At 45.0% G+C, this 18,745-nt stretch overlaps 2 protein-coding genes and 1 non-coding gene across 5 annotated transcripts in view; 1 reads left to right on the plus strand and 2 right to left on the minus strand.

The window, feature by feature from the left end:
• The window catches only part of TRRAP (transformation/transcription domain associated protein), a 104,344-nt gene extending 101,702 nt beyond the window's left edge, over nt 1-2,642 (minus strand). For all 3 annotated transcript variants that reach the window (XM_075718322.1, XM_075718321.1, XM_075718320.1), the window contains exons 1-2: nt 2,543-2,642; nt 2,140-2,189 (exon numbers count right to left, since the gene is read on the minus strand). In XM_075718322.1, coding sequence (XP_075574437.1) covers nt 2,140-2,189; nt 2,543-2,642 — 150 coding nt within the window. The remainder of the gene's footprint in view (nt 1-2,139; nt 2,190-2,542) is intronic.
• Nucleotides 2,268-2,410, minus strand: LOC142594628 (small nucleolar RNA ZL1). Its single transcript, XR_012831517.1, has one exon. It is a non-coding gene; the product is annotated as a small nucleolar RNA ZL1 (small nucleolar RNA).
• Nucleotides 2,643-4,954: 2,312 nt separating the features above from the next.
• TMEM130 (transmembrane protein 130) lies at nt 4,955-16,518 on the plus strand. Its single transcript, XM_075718819.1, has 8 exons — nt 4,955-5,009; nt 7,957-8,247; nt 10,176-10,344; nt 11,478-11,647; nt 12,243-12,327; nt 14,251-14,453; nt 15,499-15,611; nt 16,342-16,518. The coding sequence occupies exons 1-8, from the start codon at nt 4,955-4,957 to the stop codon at nt 16,516-16,518; spliced, it is 1,263 nt and encodes a 420-aa protein (XP_075574934.1).
• Nucleotides 16,519-18,745: the final 2,227 nt, after the last annotated feature.

Raw genomic sequence — 18,745 nt, forward strand, 5'->3', positions numbered from 1 at the left:
CCCCCTGAGGAGGAAGGAGCGGCAGAGACAACATATGATGACCTGACCACAACCCCCATTCCCCGTCCCCCTGTGCCGCTTGGGGCGGGAGGAGGGAGAGAAAATCGGGAGTGAAGTTAAGCCTGGGAAGAAGGGAGGGGTGGAGGGAAGTTGTTTTTAAAATTTGGTTTTATTTCTCATTATCCTACTCTGATTTGATTGATAATAAACTAATTTCCCCAAGTCAAGTCTATTTTGCCCGTGACGGTAATTGGCGAGTGATCTCCCTGTCCCCATCTCAACCCACGAGCCTTTCGTTATATTTTCTCTCCCCTGTCCGGCTGAGGTGGGGGAGTGACAGAGCAGCCTTGGTGGGCACCTGGCATCCAGCCAGGGTCAACCCACCACAAACCCTAACTAGACAGACATCCAGATCAATAATGCAACCAACAGAATTTGAATGTTACAACTTTCAACAAACAACGAATTAGCAGAAAAAAAAAATCACTTTAAAGAAGTGAAAAATAGAACCTGCTGAACTTTGTAGCTATTGGAAGGTGAAGTAGGTGATAGAGAAGAGTTAATAAGGAGACTATGGAAACAAAGATGAAAAGAAATGACCTAGCTTAAGAACATGCAACAATACTGTCCACAACCTCCAAAGGAAAAAAAGAAACTAAAACTATATTACTAGTTCCTCTTACTCCATCAAGTATTTTCCAACAAATAGAACTACACTTCAGCATAAGCCAATTCATCGTCTGTTTATGTAGGATCACACTACAGAACCAAGTGAGTTCCAAGAGAAGAAAGCTACTTCATCTTGAACATTATCAAAACAAATATTGAACAAGTTCTTCCCTACTGAAGGCAAGAGCAAAGAGAATCAACTAATCCTTCAGATTCTAAACAGATCACTAGACTAAGCTGTTAAAACTATTCTTTTACTGAGATAACAAATTGTTTCAGAGAGAGCAGGCCAGCTTAAACAGATACAAAACTCCACAAAGATATTTTTAGATAGTCACAGTAACATGAAGCTCTGCTCACCCCATGCGCTTATAGATGCGGAACTGTCAGATACATCTACTTCTTTGCTTATAAACACTAAGCAAGGATTAAGCCTTTTAACTTTTTTTTTTTTATAAACACAGTTACACCAACTCTAAATTTATTATTTCACAATGTTAACCTGACCTGAGCAAAAAAATTCACTGGACAGGAAATTCCACCAATAACTGAGAAACAACTAAAATTGTCATAGCTTTCGACATCCAGCACCTGTTGGATATAATCTTGTATAAAGCTTACTTAAAAATATCCAAAAACATTAAACAAGACTAGAATGGGTATTTATGTTTCCCTATCATGGACTAAGTGAGATCACTTCAAATAAACAGGTAAGGACAGAATATGTTATAGTGGTAGCACTTTTTTTTTTTAATTGCAACACGACTGAAAAACTAGATAGAAAGAGAATTACTGTGATTCTAAGATCTTGAACTTATTCTACAAAATAAGTTCTCTATAATTTCAGGACAGACACATAAAAACTAAGTATTCAACTAAAGTATAGTTTCTGCTAACACAGGGTTGGCTTAACTCGTGTCTCACTTTTTTTCTGCTGCTCATTTAAACTTGATGGTCCATCACTATGCAAAAGATGTCACTGGAGCCATCTCTACTCTTGCTGACAGATTCTGCATCTGACAACTCCTCCCTCACTTCTATACTATGGAACTACTCAGAGGAATCAGAGGGGCCTCTGCTTCATGAGGGCACAATACACATTTCAACTAAGTAAAAGAAAGCTTTAAACACAGAGACTTCAAATCATTCAACACAATGGAAATAAAATCTATTACTTCACCTTTCTTTAAATGCTTACTGAATAAAGATTAGAGAATGAAAGAGCTCGCTAATTCCAAATGTTGTAATTCTTCAATACCCTGACTAATTCCTAAATACAAACCTAAACTCAATGACTTATAACAACATAAATCATAAGTCACAAGATACTAATATTAATATTTTAACCACATAACATCAGCAATCAAACCAACATACGTTAAGCACAAGAAAGACTGCTGTTTCATAAGGTTGGGGTTTTGTTGTTTGGGGGTTGGGCTGGGTTTTGGTTTGTTTTGTTTTTTTATTTACCTCAAAATTCTCACTGACTTCTTGCATCATTTTCAGTTTGGTTTCATCAGCTGAAAATGGAAATTCAAGCAAAAAAATTTAAATGTAAAACTACATCATGAAGAAAAACACCATGCTCACTGATCAAAGAAGCAATCAGATCTTATCAGTTTAGCTATCACTGCCCAATTACAAGGCACACAACTCTCACAAACAACCCTCATACAACTGCACACGCACACAGCTCGCTCACTTCGGCTCATGCAAGTATTGCTCATCACTTTGCTTCTTCAAAAGCCAAAACTCAAATGAAATTCTAAGTTAATTCAACACACATTTATCAACTGTCTAAACAATACTGCAATGGTTGCAAAAGAAACTATTGAAGAACTGTAACTTTCAATAGAAAAAAAAGGTATCTTACGTGTATTGACATCTGTAAGAGCAGCCACAAACTGAAGGTATTTTTTCATCAAAGTGGTTTGGTCCACCACTGTAGGCCCTTGTGCTGAAACAAACGCCATCTCGGAGGAGAAAGGATCAGCCTTCAGTACATAAAATCAAGACCAACACACCTACACAAAAAAAAAAAAAGTTAGTTTGTACAGCTGGTTAACAGCAGCCATCACCTACATCCATCGTTTTGATGTATTGAAGGGGACACATCGTTTCCAAAAACCACAACTGTCACATTTAGTTAGGCTTGCAAATATAATGCCTAGCATGTACAGCGCTCCGTATCACAGGAACACACTCCTAGATACAAGTGGTTACTGGGCTCTTCACACCGCAGTGTAAACGTTCACGCATTTTGCTTGGTTTAGTTTCTCCCAGAAGCAGCAGCAAGCTCAGGGAAGCTCCCGGCGCCGCACACCTGGAATCTCATCTTCGAACCCGGCCAGATCCCAAACTTACAGCTACCCTTGGACGCACCGCAGCAGGACTCGCTCCCAGAGGTGCCAGAAGCTGTCCTGCGGCCACGAGCTGCCTTTCTCGCTCGTAAAGAAACCCGAAATCAAATTCAGCTTGAAAGACCGGCGACCTCTCTCCTCAGCTCGGCGCTTTCCCGTCAGCTCCCCTACACAGCCCGCTTCAGCCGCGCCGCGCTTCACGGCGCCCGCCGCGACCACCAGCTGAGGGTGCCCCGCAAACACCCCCACCCGGTCCCCCCGCGGCTGCCGCAGGGCCGGGGCGCTGCCCGCAGGGCCCCGCGTCCCCTTACCTTCCCCGCCGCAGGGCTGGCCGCCGCCGGGTCGCTCCCCGCTGCCAGGGCGCCATCACGCCGACCCCATCCCGGCCGAGGGGACCGCCCTGTGAACACAGGCACCCGTGAACGGCCGCGACCGCGCTGCGCCCCGGCCCCCGGCCCCGGCCCGAGGCCTCCGAGCGCCGTTCTGGCGAGGCTCCGGCCCCTTCCTCCTCCCCGCCGCGCACGGGTTCCGCCCCACAGGCTGCGCCGCGCCGGGCCTCGCCTCCCGCCGCTTCGCTTCACCCCGCCCCCGCGCCCCGGCCCGGGCCCCACCGAGGCGCTGCCGCCGCCGCCCCCGGCGCTCCTCGCCCCGTGGCTCACCGGGCTGGGCCGGCCTCGGCCCCCCGGCTCCCTCCTTTGTTGCTCCCAGAGGCCGGCGGCAGCGCATGGGCGCAACGGAAGCGCCCGAGCGCAGTTCCGGCTGCCGCCTCCCGCGCATCTCCGCGGGCGGAGGCAGAGGCATGGGCGGGCGCTGAGGCCCGCGGCGCCGCCCGGTCCCCTCACCGCGCCCCGGCGCGGGGGGACCCGCAACCCCGGCCACCCCCTGCCCCGCCCCGCCGGGGCGGCTTCGCCCCAGCTGCGAAGGGCGCCTGCCAGCTCCCGCCGCCGCCGGGCCGCGCTGCCTGAGGCGAGGGCCTGCCAGCCCCGTCCCTGCCCCCGGCCCCGGGATCGCCGCTAACGCAGCGGCCGCCGGGCGCGACGCCGCTTACAGCGCGCCAGGAGTTGCCCCGGGCAGGCTCGGCCGCTGCCGGTGCCCGCCGCAGGCCCGGGCCCCTCCCGCCGGGGACCCGCCCGCCGCTGCAGTCGCGGCCCGGGGGAGCGGCGGCAGGAGCGGCTCCGCCGCGCCGGGAACCGAGAGCAAAGCTGGTGGAGGGGGGCTGATCCGTACAAAAAGACATGCAGGCAGGAGCAAGAAGGGACTTCGCATGAGCACTTAAAAAAAAAAACTGCGTTGCATTTGTGAGACCTCGAGTGGCTCCCCCCGGGAGCTCCCGTTGCACACTTGCGTTGCGGGCTGCTTACGAGGAGCCGTCGCCTGGGCGCTGGGCGACCGGGTAACCGCGGCCACGCTGCCCGTGGCTGAGGCGTCCTCGCTACCAGAGCCTGAAAAATAGGGAATCTTTGCCGTGTCAGCCACCAAACCAAAATACACACTCTTTCCCAAACGCTCACCCGCTCAGAGCTGTGCCCGCCCTCTCCGCAGATGGGCAGCATTTGCTCTTTTTTTTTTTTTTTTTTTAAAATCCCCGGCGGTTTTGTAGCAGCCCGTTACGTTGGCAACGCGAGCCTGCAGGAACTTCCCCCGGGAGAGGCTGGTTGGGCGCTGCCGCGGGGGAGCGTCCCGGGGCGCGGACAGAGGTGCCGCAGTACCGCCCGCGGCCTGGGGGCAGCGCCCGGCCCGGCGCGGCGACGCCCGGCCCCGCACGGCGACACCCGGCCCCGCACGGCGACACCCGGCCCGGCGACACCCGGCCCCGCACGGCGACACCCGGCCCGGCGACACCCGGCCCCGCACGGCGACACCCGGCACGGCGACACCCGGCCCCGGCCCGGCGCTGCCCGCCCATGGCCCCCGCCGCCCCGAGCATGCTGCGGTTGACCTGCGTGGTGCTGCTGCTCGGCCGCGCCGCCCCGGCGGCAGGTAAGGGGCCGCGGGGCTGCGCTGTCACGGTGGCCGGGGAGCGGTCCCTGGGAGGCGGGAGAGGGGGGCGAGGGCAGCTGCGGCGGCGGGGCGCGGCGGGGCAGAGCTCGGGCGTGAGCCGCGTTGCGGGTGGGATGGGAGCGGTGCCCTGCCCGGGCTCGCTGGCCGTGACAGGAGATGGAGGCAGCTCCGGGCACCCTCTCGCCTCCCCAGATTTTATTCTCGGGCGCTGCGACCTCGGTGCTTGCAGTGAAGCTGGGGCATCCCGGGGAGCCAGGGTTCTGCTTTGCGCTCCCTAACCCCAAAGCTGCACTTCTGCTTCCTCCGCTGACCAGCGCAGCGGGTCACAAGGCACCTGGGCAGCCTCTGGCCCTCGCTGTGGCAGCCTCGCTGCGCTGCATTCTGCAAAGAGAGGCCAGAAAGGCAGAAGAAATACCAGAATTGGATGAAATGTCTTGCTCTGCCGGTGACTCTCTGGGTGACCTTGGGTTAGCCACTTAATCTCCAGCTGCTGCAGCTGTTGGGCTCCAGTGTGGCCCTGGTTTGTAAAGCACCGTGATAACCTCCAAGGAGAAGCGCTAGATAAGCATGAGGTAGCTGGCTATTTTTTTCCCCAGTTCTGCTGAAACAAAGCAGAGGATGGCCTGAATCTTCTAGAGACCTGAAACCTCTCTGTGCCACATTTCATCAAATCACAAGCTTTTCTCTATTAACTCAAAAATCTGAACTCAGGGCCATTCCTTGTGTTGTGAAATGGGAACAGTGGAGTTCTTGTTCAGGCAGTAATGTGACAGTTATTTCTCACAGTCCTTTTGCATCCAGATTTGCTCAGCACCTGCGATCTGTGAAATAAAATGTGGGCACCAAGTAGATGCTCTGGGTTCTCCTTCCACCCCATCCCAAGCTGGTGGGTGCAGGAAAGGCAGCACAGGGGTTAGCTGACCCCAGTGCTTCCTTCACATTGCTGGTCATGGATGAGTGAGAAACACAACTTCTGAAGCTCAATGATTCAGGTCCACGTTAGCAATCTGGTGGCTGCTGAAAGAGAGGAGAAGGAAAGTCACCAAACCCCTACAGCTCTGCTGATCGGCTCGGCATTGCCCCATTGCTCACCAGTGAGAGGATAGCTAGGCAGAGCACTGGTGCAGGGAGGGAACATGTTCCATGTTGGAGGCAAACAACCAGATACTGTTCCCAGCTCTGCCCCAATTCACAACTTTCAGTGGTTGTTGCCTTTCTTTTTGTTTTGTTTTGTGGTTTTGGGGTTGGGTTTTTTTTTTAAACACGTGCAAGTCATTTAATCTTGTTGTACTGCTATTTTTTTTTAAAATTGAATGTATACTTTCCATAAAACTCAACCTCACTCACACTCTGCCCATTGCAGTAATTGTAAGAGCTGAAGCAGCTTGTGTAAATGTGGCAGAGAAGATAATGGTGAGCGATCCAGAGCAGCAGGGATGGTTCAGTATCACAGGTCCTGCACTTCTCACACTTTGCTGTTTCATAGAATCATAGACTTGTTTGGGTTGGAAGGGACCTTTAAAGGACATCTAGTCCAACCCCCCTGTCATGGGGGGGATCAGGTTGCTCCAAGCGCTGTCCAACATGACCGTGAATGTTACCAGGGTTGGGGCATCTATGACCTCTCTGGGCAACCTGTTCCAGTGCTTCACCACCCTCACCATAAAAAATTTCTTATATCTAGTCTGAACCTACCCTTTTCAGTTTAAAACTATTACCCTTTGTCCTATCACTACAGGCCCTACTAAAAAGTCTGTCCCCATCTTTCTTATAAGCCCCCTTTAAGTACTGAAAGGCCGCAATAAGGTTTCCCTGGAGACTTTTCTTCTCCAGGCTGAACAGCTCCCACTCTCTCAGCCTGTCCTCATAGGAGACGTGCTCCAGCCCTTGGATCATTTTTGTGGCCCTCCTCTGGACCCACTCCCAACAGGTCCATGTCCTTCTTGTGCTGAGGGCTCCAGAGCTGGACGCAGTACTCCAGGTGAGGTCTCACCAGAGCAGAGCAGAGGGGCAGAATCACCTCCCTCCACCTGCTGGCCACGCTTCTTTTGATGCAGCCCAGGATACGGTTGGCTTTCTGGGCTGCAAGTGCACATTGTTGGCTGATGTCCAGCTTTTCATCCACCAGTACCCCCAAGTCCTTCTCCGCAGGGCTGCTCTCAATCCTTCATACCCCAGCCTGCATTGATACTGGGAGTTGCCCCAACCCATGTGCAGGACCTTGCACTTGGCCTTGTTGAGCCTCATGAGGTTCACATGGGCCCGCTTCTCCAGCTTGTCCAGGTCCCTCTGGATGGCAACTGATCTGCTGCTAGGGCATGGTACAAGGTTCATTTACATTGGTATTTTTGGAAAAGGAAGTCAGTGGTGGACCACAGAGAAGCAGCAGCTGGCACTGAGGGGTTTTTTGTTCAGTTAGGAGGAAGGTGAGGGAGACTTGGGGGTCAACAGAGCTGACAAAGGAGTGTATTGGATGAAATCTTACCCGAGTTTGAAAGTTCATTTTTTTAGGGCAGAGATTAGAGCTGAGCTTGACCTTCTTCCAGCAGCCATAAGTTTAGTGACCATATTAGATCATTAGTGACACTACATTAGTGAACCTACAGCCAGTGCCCAGCTCTGCCTATGAAACCTCATCAAAGTTTTTGTGATGTTCTAGTGTGAAGCTCTCTTCTACTATTAACATTTCTAGGACTCAGTCTAACATGTTGTTTAATGCTACTTGTTTGAACTCATATATACCTGTAACAGTTTCTGTTCCAGGTTTTTAAATGATTAAAAAAAAAGGTGGCAAAGTCTTTGCTGGGATGAGTGTCATTGTGAGTCACGTAACTACAGCTGACTAGTTAAAATGTGTAAGCAACTAAATAAATAATGCAATACAACAAGGTTTGGGTTTTTTTTTTTTCCCTTCTGATTTCCACAGAGGAGTATGGTCTGGAAATAACCAACAATGGTCCCATCACAACAGGAGCTCAAGCTACTGTTCATGCCAGTCTAAGTATGAAGAATGACAGTGTCACATCAAACTTGTATCACTTTAACTGGATTTATGCTCCTCTGATTCTGATAGAGAAATCCGAGCAGCGGTTTAACTCCATAATTAATGTGACCGGTGAATTTCCTGGGACTTTTCCAGTATCTGTCTGGGTGACTCATAGAAACTGTTGGTTATGTCGGCCGGTTGCTAGAAATGTCACCGTGCTTCAGATTACAGGTAAACGGCTTTACAACTTTTACATCTTCAGGAAGTCAGTTTACATCAGGATGCTTGCTGCCTTTGCTAGCATCGGAAAAATGAAAGCCAGACATAAATATGGCTTCTGCCAACAGACTTTGATTTGTGTAGCCCTTTGGTTGAAGATGGTTTTGGATAGCACTGTACTAACTGGGCCATGCTGTAGTCTACCTACATCCAGGAAGGAAGTGTGATCCTGCCCTTGTTTTCCTGCCTCTATTACTTAGAGAAACTGAACTAGAAACCAGATGCTTCAGTAGCTGCAGTTCACACATCAGTGTTGTTCAGTGATGTCCAGACTCCTAAAACAGTGCTTCCTGTACTGCTTCCCAGCATTTCTAGTCCTAAAGTTAGGCCAGCAGCAGTGACAACCTACTGATTTTCCCTGTTGCATGACATAGCAAAAACTTAGGCCATCAACACAACAGAGCCATTACATTTTCTTTTACGGTTCTGACTGACTGTACTGAAATTGGATGTGAAGTCATGGCTGCATTTCCAAATATTGCTAAGTGCAATTTCAGCTTACTGGGAATATTCATAACCATAAATACGCATTTTTTGACAAACTGACCAAATGTGCGGTATGGTTAACCTAATATCTGATACAGGGATTGACATGAAATATCATGACAGCTTCCTGCAATCCCTTCTTTCAGAGACTAGTAACCACGTCCTTCCAACCCCATGTCCCACTGCTGTACTAGTATGCTTCAAAACAGACCCAGCTCCCAGCCGAAGATAAGGACACGCATGAGGAAAAAAGAGCTAACCACAGGGCGTAGCTGACATTTTGGGGAATAGCCATTGAGATTTTTCTTTGAGAAACACCAACCTTTATAAAAGTATACATGAGATCTTTTCTCTCTTAAGAACTGCTGCCTTGCTGAATATCTACTTATTCCTTTCTCGCTTTGCACTGTCTTATATTCTCATGCCACAGGCAAAAGGGTTAGAAGCTTTCTATAGCTGTGAAAGGTAAGATCCCATTGTACCTTCTGCCTTCTGCAAGCAAGAGCACCCACAGGGGCTTCACAGGGGCCCAAAGGTGGTTGCCAAAAACTCATAAATTACAACTCCAGTTAGTAAGTAACCAGCCCCATTCTGAAGCAGTAATTGTGATTCTTATTTGTGCATCAGCAAGAGAACAGTTAACCAGATTTAATGAATTGTTAACAAGGTAAGAGTCTATTACTGGTAATTAATATCCCATTCATTTTATAGCAAGCTGATAAGTGTATCATCAAAATACCTCTTTATTCATAGCTTAGAGAGGTTTTTTTAGATCAGCCTTTGCCAGTCCTTGTAAACAAACTTGAGCATAGAATCTCCTGCAGACATCAAAATCAAAATTTCACCCTTTCTGTATTCACAATATATAGGGCATCAGTTATTCATAGTAGTCAAATTTTAATTTCTGTGGAAGTGGCTAAAACTAAAAAACAAAAAAACAGCAACATAAAAAGTCCACAAACCAACCAAACAAAAACCACCACCCTAAACATGAAGGGCATGTATACTGGTTTGATTCTGAATCCCTTGATCTAGACACTTGATGTTAATCCCAGTTCTTCTTAAATCGATAATAAAAATCGATATTGACTTCAATCAGTCCAGGATTATTTCTCCTAGTTCTATTAGAAGCTTTATCATGGCCCATTGTATAACCCTAAATAAGTAATTTAATCTCTCTGCCTCACTAACACATGTAACAACACTAAGTAGTAGACATAAAATACACTTAACCACTTGGACTAGGACACAGAAAGACTTATGCAGTACATTTTAAATAATGATACTCACATTAAAATTTTAAATAATGATACCTTTAAATTTTGATACTCCCACAGAACGTGCTATGAAAGTGATATATGCTGTCATTCTGTCTCCACCCTATTATTCTGCAGAATTTATAACAGGTAATCTCACCATTGCCCAGATAGAAGACAGTAGATTTATCACGCGTGGTTCTAGTTCTTCCACGGGTGCCGTGACCCGGATTTCTTTCTGTCTTCACGACCCAAGTCATTACTTCAAGTCAGCATCATTTGTCTACAACTGGGATTTTGGAGATGGGTAGGTGTGGTTACTTTGTTTGCTTTGATGTGTATTCAAGGTGGCTCTGATTCAGATGCTCGTCTAGAGAAAAATCCTGATTAAATCATAGGACAACACATATACCTTTGTCAGTTGTTACATTCTTATCATGTCAACCAGGTGAATTATGAAAACTTTGGCACAGAAGTCACTGCGTACTCACAAAAAGGCGATGTTTTAAAGACCTAAATTTCTTGTTCAAATGTATGCTTAGGTGTATTACTGTGTGTGCAATGAGTCAAACCAAACTGAATGAACTGGAAAAAGTAACTTATTGTAAATTGTTATTTTAAAACATCATTACACCTGCAGATCTCCATTAGCAGGTTGTTGTTGTTGAATATGTGAATAATTTGTGTACTTAAGGAAACTGGAAGCAGTATACCATCTTGTGGTTGGGCAGTAAGTGAGCTATTACTATGACCAGCTACCCATAAATATACCACAGCTTGGATGAGGAGCTTCTGAAAGCGTATAGATCTCTCAAATAATAGGGAGGTGCACATTAACACACACCCAATGCTTACCTAATAAAAAAATGGAAGGGGAAAAAAAACCCCAACATTGCTCATAACTGTCAGAAATAAAACCATGGGTAGTATACAGCCCTTAAACCACTCTGCAGTAGGGAGGAAAAAAGACATTCAGTTATTTTCCTTCTCTGAGGACAAATATATGTCCAATACAAATAAGTGTATGCAAATAGAAATGTAAGCTTTAGTCTGTGAATACTAAATTTTTTGTTTCTTCCTTTCTCTCCCACCCCCTGCCTTAGTGCTTCAGTTAGCTTATAGTCTGCCTGCTATAAAGGTAGTTTTCATAATTTGCTGACTACTCCTATTCCATTTTGTGAATTCTTTTAGCATTATCTTCAGTTTCTTTGATGAAAATGCATAAATATACTCTGGGTCTTATACTGATTGTAGTTTTATTGGTCATGCCACAGACATTAATCCTTATTGATATGGACATAAAGTAGAATTAGAATCACAGCCAACTGTACCATCGTATATAAAGAAAATATATTCGAGCTTGCTCCTTTTTAAATCGGAAATATGCAAGGACTTGGTAAAAGGCAATTTTGATTCTAAATCTTTCCATGTTACACACAGAGTTTATCAGATTACTAAGGAACCCTTTGTCTACTATAACTGCTCTACCATGGGGAATCGCACGGTGCATCTGAAAGTCATAGCTGAATGGGAGCAAATTGGAAGCATCATACACGAAAGAGAAACGGTGCAGAAAACTGGTGATTTTACCACTTCTCTGGAGCTGTTAGGTAATTATAAAACATTTTGCGTACTCAAAACAGAACTTGCTATATATGTACAGGTAATACAACTTCAGCATTGTTTCACATGCAAGAACTGGTCGACATTATTCAATGAAGAGTTTCCACTGCAAAATGGACTTTGTGCTGTTCTAGTGCAGAAAAAATGGGGGGAAATGTATTAAAACTAATGTTTCTTTTTCATTTACCAGAAGTTTCACTGTCTTTTGTAAAAGTCTCACATACACTTAAAACTTACAATAAAATGTTTACCGTAAAAAAAAAAAAAATTAAAAAATCAGTTCAAATAAGCATAAGGAAAGTCTCATTGATTTGATCAGCTTCCGGAATAAATAAATACATAAGTAAAAATGCACAGGATTAACCAAGTAGTTGATTATATGTTAAAAAGAAATCACAAACATTCGGAAAATTTACAACTCTACCACTAGGCTTCCCCTTTTGGGTATGAGGCAAGTATTACTATTTGTGTGACTGATGGAGCTAAAATCTGTGAAGACTATGAAAACAAACCTTCACTGGAAAACCAGTGACTTTCAGGTTTACATGTGGAATGTGACATGCTTTCTTTTCTTCCTCTCAGATGCTGTTAAAAGTATTAGTGTAGTGGGCTCCAGAGAGACTCACGTAATGGAAAACTTGAGTTTATCTCTTCATATCAATGGCACGTAAGTAGCAAACACAGCTTCTTTCCCCAAAAAGCATTGTCTGTTTAAGTGTTTTTCCCCACTGTTTCCTTAAAATAGTCAGTTCCACCCCACAGAACTGTTTCTTAAAACAAAAAAGAAAATTCCTTTGAACAAAATACTGTTGAATATTGCTTTTCCCTGACTTGAAATACCATGAGCTCTAAAAGCCTGAAAGAGCCTGCATCTTTACAGAAAAGTAGAATCCTCCTATGTAAAGCAAATGTTATTTTTGTATCTTTGTCAAGAGAATGTTAAAAGATAACTAGCCAGAGAAAGATAGTGGGAAAAATTATATTTAAAACTTCATTTTGAATTTTTCTCCTTGACCAATTTCCCCACCATTAAATTAAACTGCATTCAGAGTCCTGTTGCATAGCAGCAATCCTTGACTGGCACATGGGAGTAATGGGTTTGGGAAATAATTTTGGCAAAGTTAACATTGCCACAAGACAAATAAGACAGAGAGGCTCCGTGCAGTGAGGATTATAGGAATATAGGAGAGTCATGAGCACCTGAATCCTAGCACAAAGTCTCTCAAGCTGCAGTATTTAGAACACATCAGAGGGGTTTTTTGTATGGCAGAAGCATTTTAAATACCATTAAAACACTCAGGAAAGCTCCTTCACCATAAAAACTCCATAACCACGGAAGTCTTTTATTCTCCAGATGAGTGACACTTTCATGTTCTGCTACTGGGAGCTGTTTAGGCTAATGAGGGATTAAAAAAAGGAGGGGGGGGGGGGGGAAGCAGGGAGAGCAGGGCTGTGAGTAGGGTGTAGGATGGAGAGAGCAGCACCCAACACAGAGTCATTTGCCAAAGGCATAAATAGTTCCAAAAGACAAAGCAGCACAGTTTGCATTCAGAAAGTAAATGGCACATTGGCAGGAGTGGAAACCAGAGATGGCATACAAGTAAATATGAACAGCCAAAAACCATTACAGGCAAACCTGAGATCCCTAAAAGCAGGCTTGTTTTTAGGATGGACAATGTTTGCCAGACCTAACCTCCTAGCCACGGGACTGGGACTGATGCAATAGGAGTTTATGATAGAGAAGCAATGACAAAGGCTTGAGAGATGGGTTATCAAAAACAAAGCTAGAAAATGAGATAAATACATAAATATGCTGCTTTCTTTAGCAGAGAGAATGTCCTAAAGAGATAAGGAACAAAATGCTAATAAGATGGGGTAAAGAAAAGCTCTATCTGTTGTCAGAATCGAAGTCCATAGCGCATAAGGTGTGTCCAAGCAGAATCAGTTGGAACAAGGGTCTGAAAATGTAAATAAAAGGCATCAACTAGACATGGTGAGAAGACACACGGCCATAAAGTGGATTGCACCTAGACTGCTTGATAGCAAATAAAAACCTTTTTGTTATTGTAAGGGAGTACTGTGATCCTTACACTTATATTTACTTTTCCAGCTATTAGTCCATTGTACAGAGTTCATCTTACATTCTTTCCAGTTTTGGTTGTGGGGTTTTTTTAATCAGAAAAGTCTTGGGTGTACTTCAGTAGCACAGACAGTGGTCTCCAGGATGAAGGAAAAACAACCTATACTCCTTTGCAAGGGCAGGGGAAAAAAGGTTGCTTTCATCTTTATTGGAACAGGACTGTAGGGTTTTCTACACACAATGGGCTGCCTATGACCCACGCAGGTGTTTAGCTCTCAGCTGAAAGGCTTACTTTTATAGAAGCATCACAAAGAACTTTTTCAATTAACAAATACAATAAACCAAACAATTGTGCAGTTAATTACTTCTCTATTTGTATTTAGATTAACTTCATTATTTCAAAAGTTATTATGCTGTTCTAACCAACTGATTCATCAGCTCTTAGGCTGAAATTTTCTGCCAAGTTTTTGCCTAATTTTTTTTTTTTGCTTTTTACTTTTGTCATTTCAGCCCACCGCTGGCGTTATGCTGGCTTATAAAGGCCGAGTGCATTCCACTTGACGGTGAAAAATGCCATCTGGTGGTGATTGACGGCTCTTGCTACAATCTCAGCCATACCTTCAGCGATGCTGGGCACTACTGCCTCAGCGTCAGAGTGGAGAACGGCGTGACAATGCTGCAGACGTACCATGAAATAAAAGTGTGGCCAACAGGTGAGGAGCAGCTAGTCTGAGCAGCACGCAGATTCCCATCTGTCGGGGAACTGAGAGTCTCAAACCTGTCAGGGACAACTACTAGCCTACAGATGAGGTTTCTGGAAACTGGTATAGATCCCTAAAAGCATAGGAAGCAGGAAGAGAAAGGAGAGCTTATAATGTGCCTACTGTAATTGCACTGAGCTTCTTGCATCCTGCTGAACCCTTGGTCTCAAGGGTGTCTTGAAGTTAGTGAGCTTCCTGGGAAAGCCGAGTTACTTAAATTACATATTTTTCAGTTTAGTCTGGCTCTTGTAGTTAGAGAGGATAAATAGGAAAACATATGTGTCTGTAACATTCTTTTAATTAAGCAGTCTCAATTCTTTTTGTTTTGTTTAATTATGGTTTTTTTAAGGATAGCTTTTTCTAGGCCTCCATTTCATTACAGGTTTTTGTCTCCCCAGCCAGCAATCCCTGCTGGCTCCCACATGCATGCTCACCCATGCCCCTCTTGGGTCCCCAGATCATGTGAGAAAGTGGTTAGGTGGCCAAGTGAAGAGGACCTGACGAGGGGACAGCCAGGCTGTGATACAGAATGGTTGTACCATCTCGCCATGGGCCAGCACTTGTATACAGACAGGGCAGCTCACTCTAGAAGGCACTGGTGTGCATTCAGGGCTAAGTGTGCAAATCCTTTTTGCTGGAGGCTGCTAGCTGCTGTGAAGGTGAGGTTCCTTCCTATCCTCTCGGGATACCACAGAGGTACAAACACCCTGGGGATTTAGGGCTAATATATGTAACTGGGTGGGGATTTTTAGGCTGTTCAAGGGAAAAGAGGAGTAAAAAGGGAAAGACCCTTACAACCTCACAACCCTGCATTCCTGCTTCTGAGATTTCAGAAAGACCTGAAGTGATCCGGGCTGAAGAATTTATTGCCTGTTACACACATATCCTTTGTTCTAAAAATACAAAAACTTATCCTAAAACATCATTTCCTTCTCACTGTTGCCTCTTCTCAGTGTATTGTATCACTCCGGGAATGTACTCTTGTGCTCTTTCCTAGGGATCCACCCAGCTTTCTTTGTCCTGCTCTGCATCGCTCTGTTTTCACTGATGCTAGGACTGGTGCTGTACACGACCTTTCGAAGTAACACACAACAAAAAGATCTCGTGGAGGTATTCAGTTACTCTTACTTTGAGCTGGGATAGTAATTAGATACCTTTCGGCCATGTCCCTTATTTAATCCCCAGACAAACAGAGCGGCATTTCTGCATTTCCCTGGTATGTCTGCTCCGTTCCATGGAAAAATCTGAACAGTGTAGGCAAACACTTTAAGCAACGGGCATGCTTCTGGCTTGTTGCGGAGAACTATAACTATAATTCAAGTTGCCGGGGCTATCATGGGCAGTTTGTTAATATTCCCAAGCAGGTGCTTGCATTGAAGTATCCCTTCTGGAGGATCTACCTCAGAGTGGCTACATGAAAGAAAGCAGGGGGATAGCAAGGATACAGGAGAGTAATAAAGGGTGGGTATGTTACCTAAAGCAGCACTGAATTGTCCCCTGACCCTCGTGTGTGAGCTTTATCTTCCCAGCTCCCTTCCCTCACTTGCTACATTACCATATTTGTAATAAGCATGAGCTCCTAAATCAAAAGTAGCTTTTGTGGCCCTTTGGAAAGTACCTAGCACACTTTACATCATGCCACAATATGAATAGTATAGCTCTATAGATACTGCCTGGGAGCCAGGTGTGCAGCAGGTATAAATCAGTCTATTTTAAGTTGGTGACTAACTAAAACAGGTTGAGGACCAAGTGCCGTTTCTGCCCCAAAGTATTCTTGCTGGACTCACTTGAGCCACTAGGACCCAAATTAAAAATTATTTCTTTGATGTTCCTTTTCCAGGTAGCTGACTTTGACTTTTCTCCACTGTCTGATAAAAACCTGTCTTCTCATTCGGAGTCAGGCTGCGGCCAAATATGTTGCAGATCATGTTTTCTTCGGTCATCGCAAGAAGCTGCCAGGGAGAGTCATGAACTTCTACATTCTTTTTACAAGCCAGTCAAAACGTACACAGTGTGAAGAACACAACTGCACTTTGGTTACACTAACTGTAGAGTTTAACTTTCTCACTTATGATGAGTTAAAAGACCAGTGCTGTATGAAATATTTGGTTTTGCCAATGCAATGAGGTTAACCACTTTAAGTCCAGCACTTGAGCGTTTCATTCTCTGAACTAAAAAAGAGCAAGCCCTGAAACACAGTATCTTTGTATTTTTAAATTATACGGGTGTATACATTTACAGCTGTAAATGCAGCATTTTATTCTTATGAAAGATTGTTTTATGTACAGGTTTGCTAAACTCACTACCTCTTGTAATTTCTCTGTTCCTTCTGCTGTCTGTTTCAAAGAAGAAAATGCTTAAGACAAACATACCTTTCTTTCCTGTGTTACAACAATATTACTGGAAATGGAAGTCACCCAAAATCCTGTTGAATGTGTATTTGTTCTAAAAATGAACTGACTTGTCCAGATTGAAAACAGCCTAGGTGCTTCCAATGAACCAGGCTACCTAATTATGTCGTCTTCTTTCCTCCTGTCTTAAAAGACCCCTTTTTTAAGTTAATGAGCTTCTGTGGGATTGTGGTGGCTGGTGACCTGCTCATGGAGAGCTAGCTGCTAGCAATATTTTGTTGGGATTGCAGCACATGCTGTAGGAGACTCCGCATCTCCAGCACTTCGTGAAGTAGTACACCACTCTAATCTGTGTAAGTAGCTTTTATTTCCCAGGCTGTTCATTCTTCTTTTCTTTCTTATATTACTACCCAGCTAGTCACCAAAGGTCCTCCTTCCAAAAAAATGCAACAACCAGTAGATCAAAGCTGCTCAGAAAAACATATTCAATTCAAATTCATAGTCAATGCTCAAGGCTGTATAAACTCCCTGCCTGTTGCAGACTATCTTCTACTATCAGCTTCCTACTCAGCCAGGCTTTTTCCCCTGTTACGAGGCATTTCAGAGTACCCTGGAGGCTTTTAAACAAAAGTGTCTTTGTGGCCATTTCTTTTTTTAAACATGACACACCTTCCCCACCTCTGATTTAAAGCCTATGGATATTGTGGGCTTGGGGTTTTTCAAGTACCTCATAATTTCTCAAATGCACTGATTGAAAGTTAATAGTCTGAATGTGAGGGGATTTACCATGAGGTTTTCAGGGTGCTCATCTTACTTTCAACTTCTGTGTTTCCTCAGAGAAGCCCAGAGCTTCAGTTCCTCTGTGAATGAAATTACATGACCTCAGAAGGGCTTTGCTAATTAACTCAATACACTCAAAATAGAATAGGATCATCTAAGATAACAAATGATCCAGTAAAACCAAGTTTTTGTCAAAAATACTTTCCAAGGCAGAACTTCTTTTGACTTTTTTTCTAAAGAGAAATCGTATTTATAAGCAAGCTTGTTGATTAGGAGTGGTGTCCTTTGCATTCATTCTCAGTGCCCTGGTGTCAAACTCTTCAGTCATATTCAGCCACTGTTAATAATGTGCCTTTCCTTAGCAAAGAAGCTATTCCCAAGAGCTTCAGTTTTATTGCTTATTCCTGAGATCCCAGCCATCTGAGCCACTGCCAAAGGTATGGGACTTGTTCTGTATGTGTATGTATGTGCTCTGTAAACGGCTACACAGTCCTTGGGCACTGAAAATAACAGATTTCTGATGTGAAAAGCAACTCAGTGACGGTGGCCCTAGACAGACTGCACAGTGGCTCTCTGCAGCCAGAAGTTTAGTTTGGGCTTCTTCTTTTATTACATTGGTGACAGACATGTGACCCTTGCTGCTATAACACACCTAAAGACAACACCTTGGCACACTAATGAATGTATAAAAAGCCCTTTCTTCTCCATATTGCACTCCTAGCAAAGACAATGACTATGAGAGAGCAGACTCAGTTATAGGTACTTGAAACAGGGGTCCTTTGGGTTGGAGGAAGACCGTATCAAAGGAATAAGACCTAGGCTCTGCCCCGTTTTCCATTAATACCCAGCTGGTTCAAAGGGTATCATGGGGTGTTAGACCACAAGCATTGCTTCTTTGGTTTTGTGGCTCCATGCTCTCCCCTGAATGTCCAAGCTGAGATGCGACTGATCATGCTAAACCTGGCTAATGGGGATATCAACCCCCAGTCAAAAAAAGAGGGACATGGAGTTAGTGATATGAAAGAAAGGCCTAAGAAAATCCCCAATTTCCTATTGAGGAAAACAGACCAAATGTCCTTCAGAAGAACATTGGCTCTTATTCTCTTCCTAAAG

Source organism: Pelecanus crispus, chromosome 11, assembly GCF_030463565.1.
Source record: "Pelecanus crispus isolate bPelCri1 chromosome 11, bPelCri1.pri, whole genome shotgun sequence".
NCBI lineage: Eukaryota > Metazoa > Chordata > Aves > Pelecaniformes > Pelecanidae > Pelecanus > Pelecanus crispus.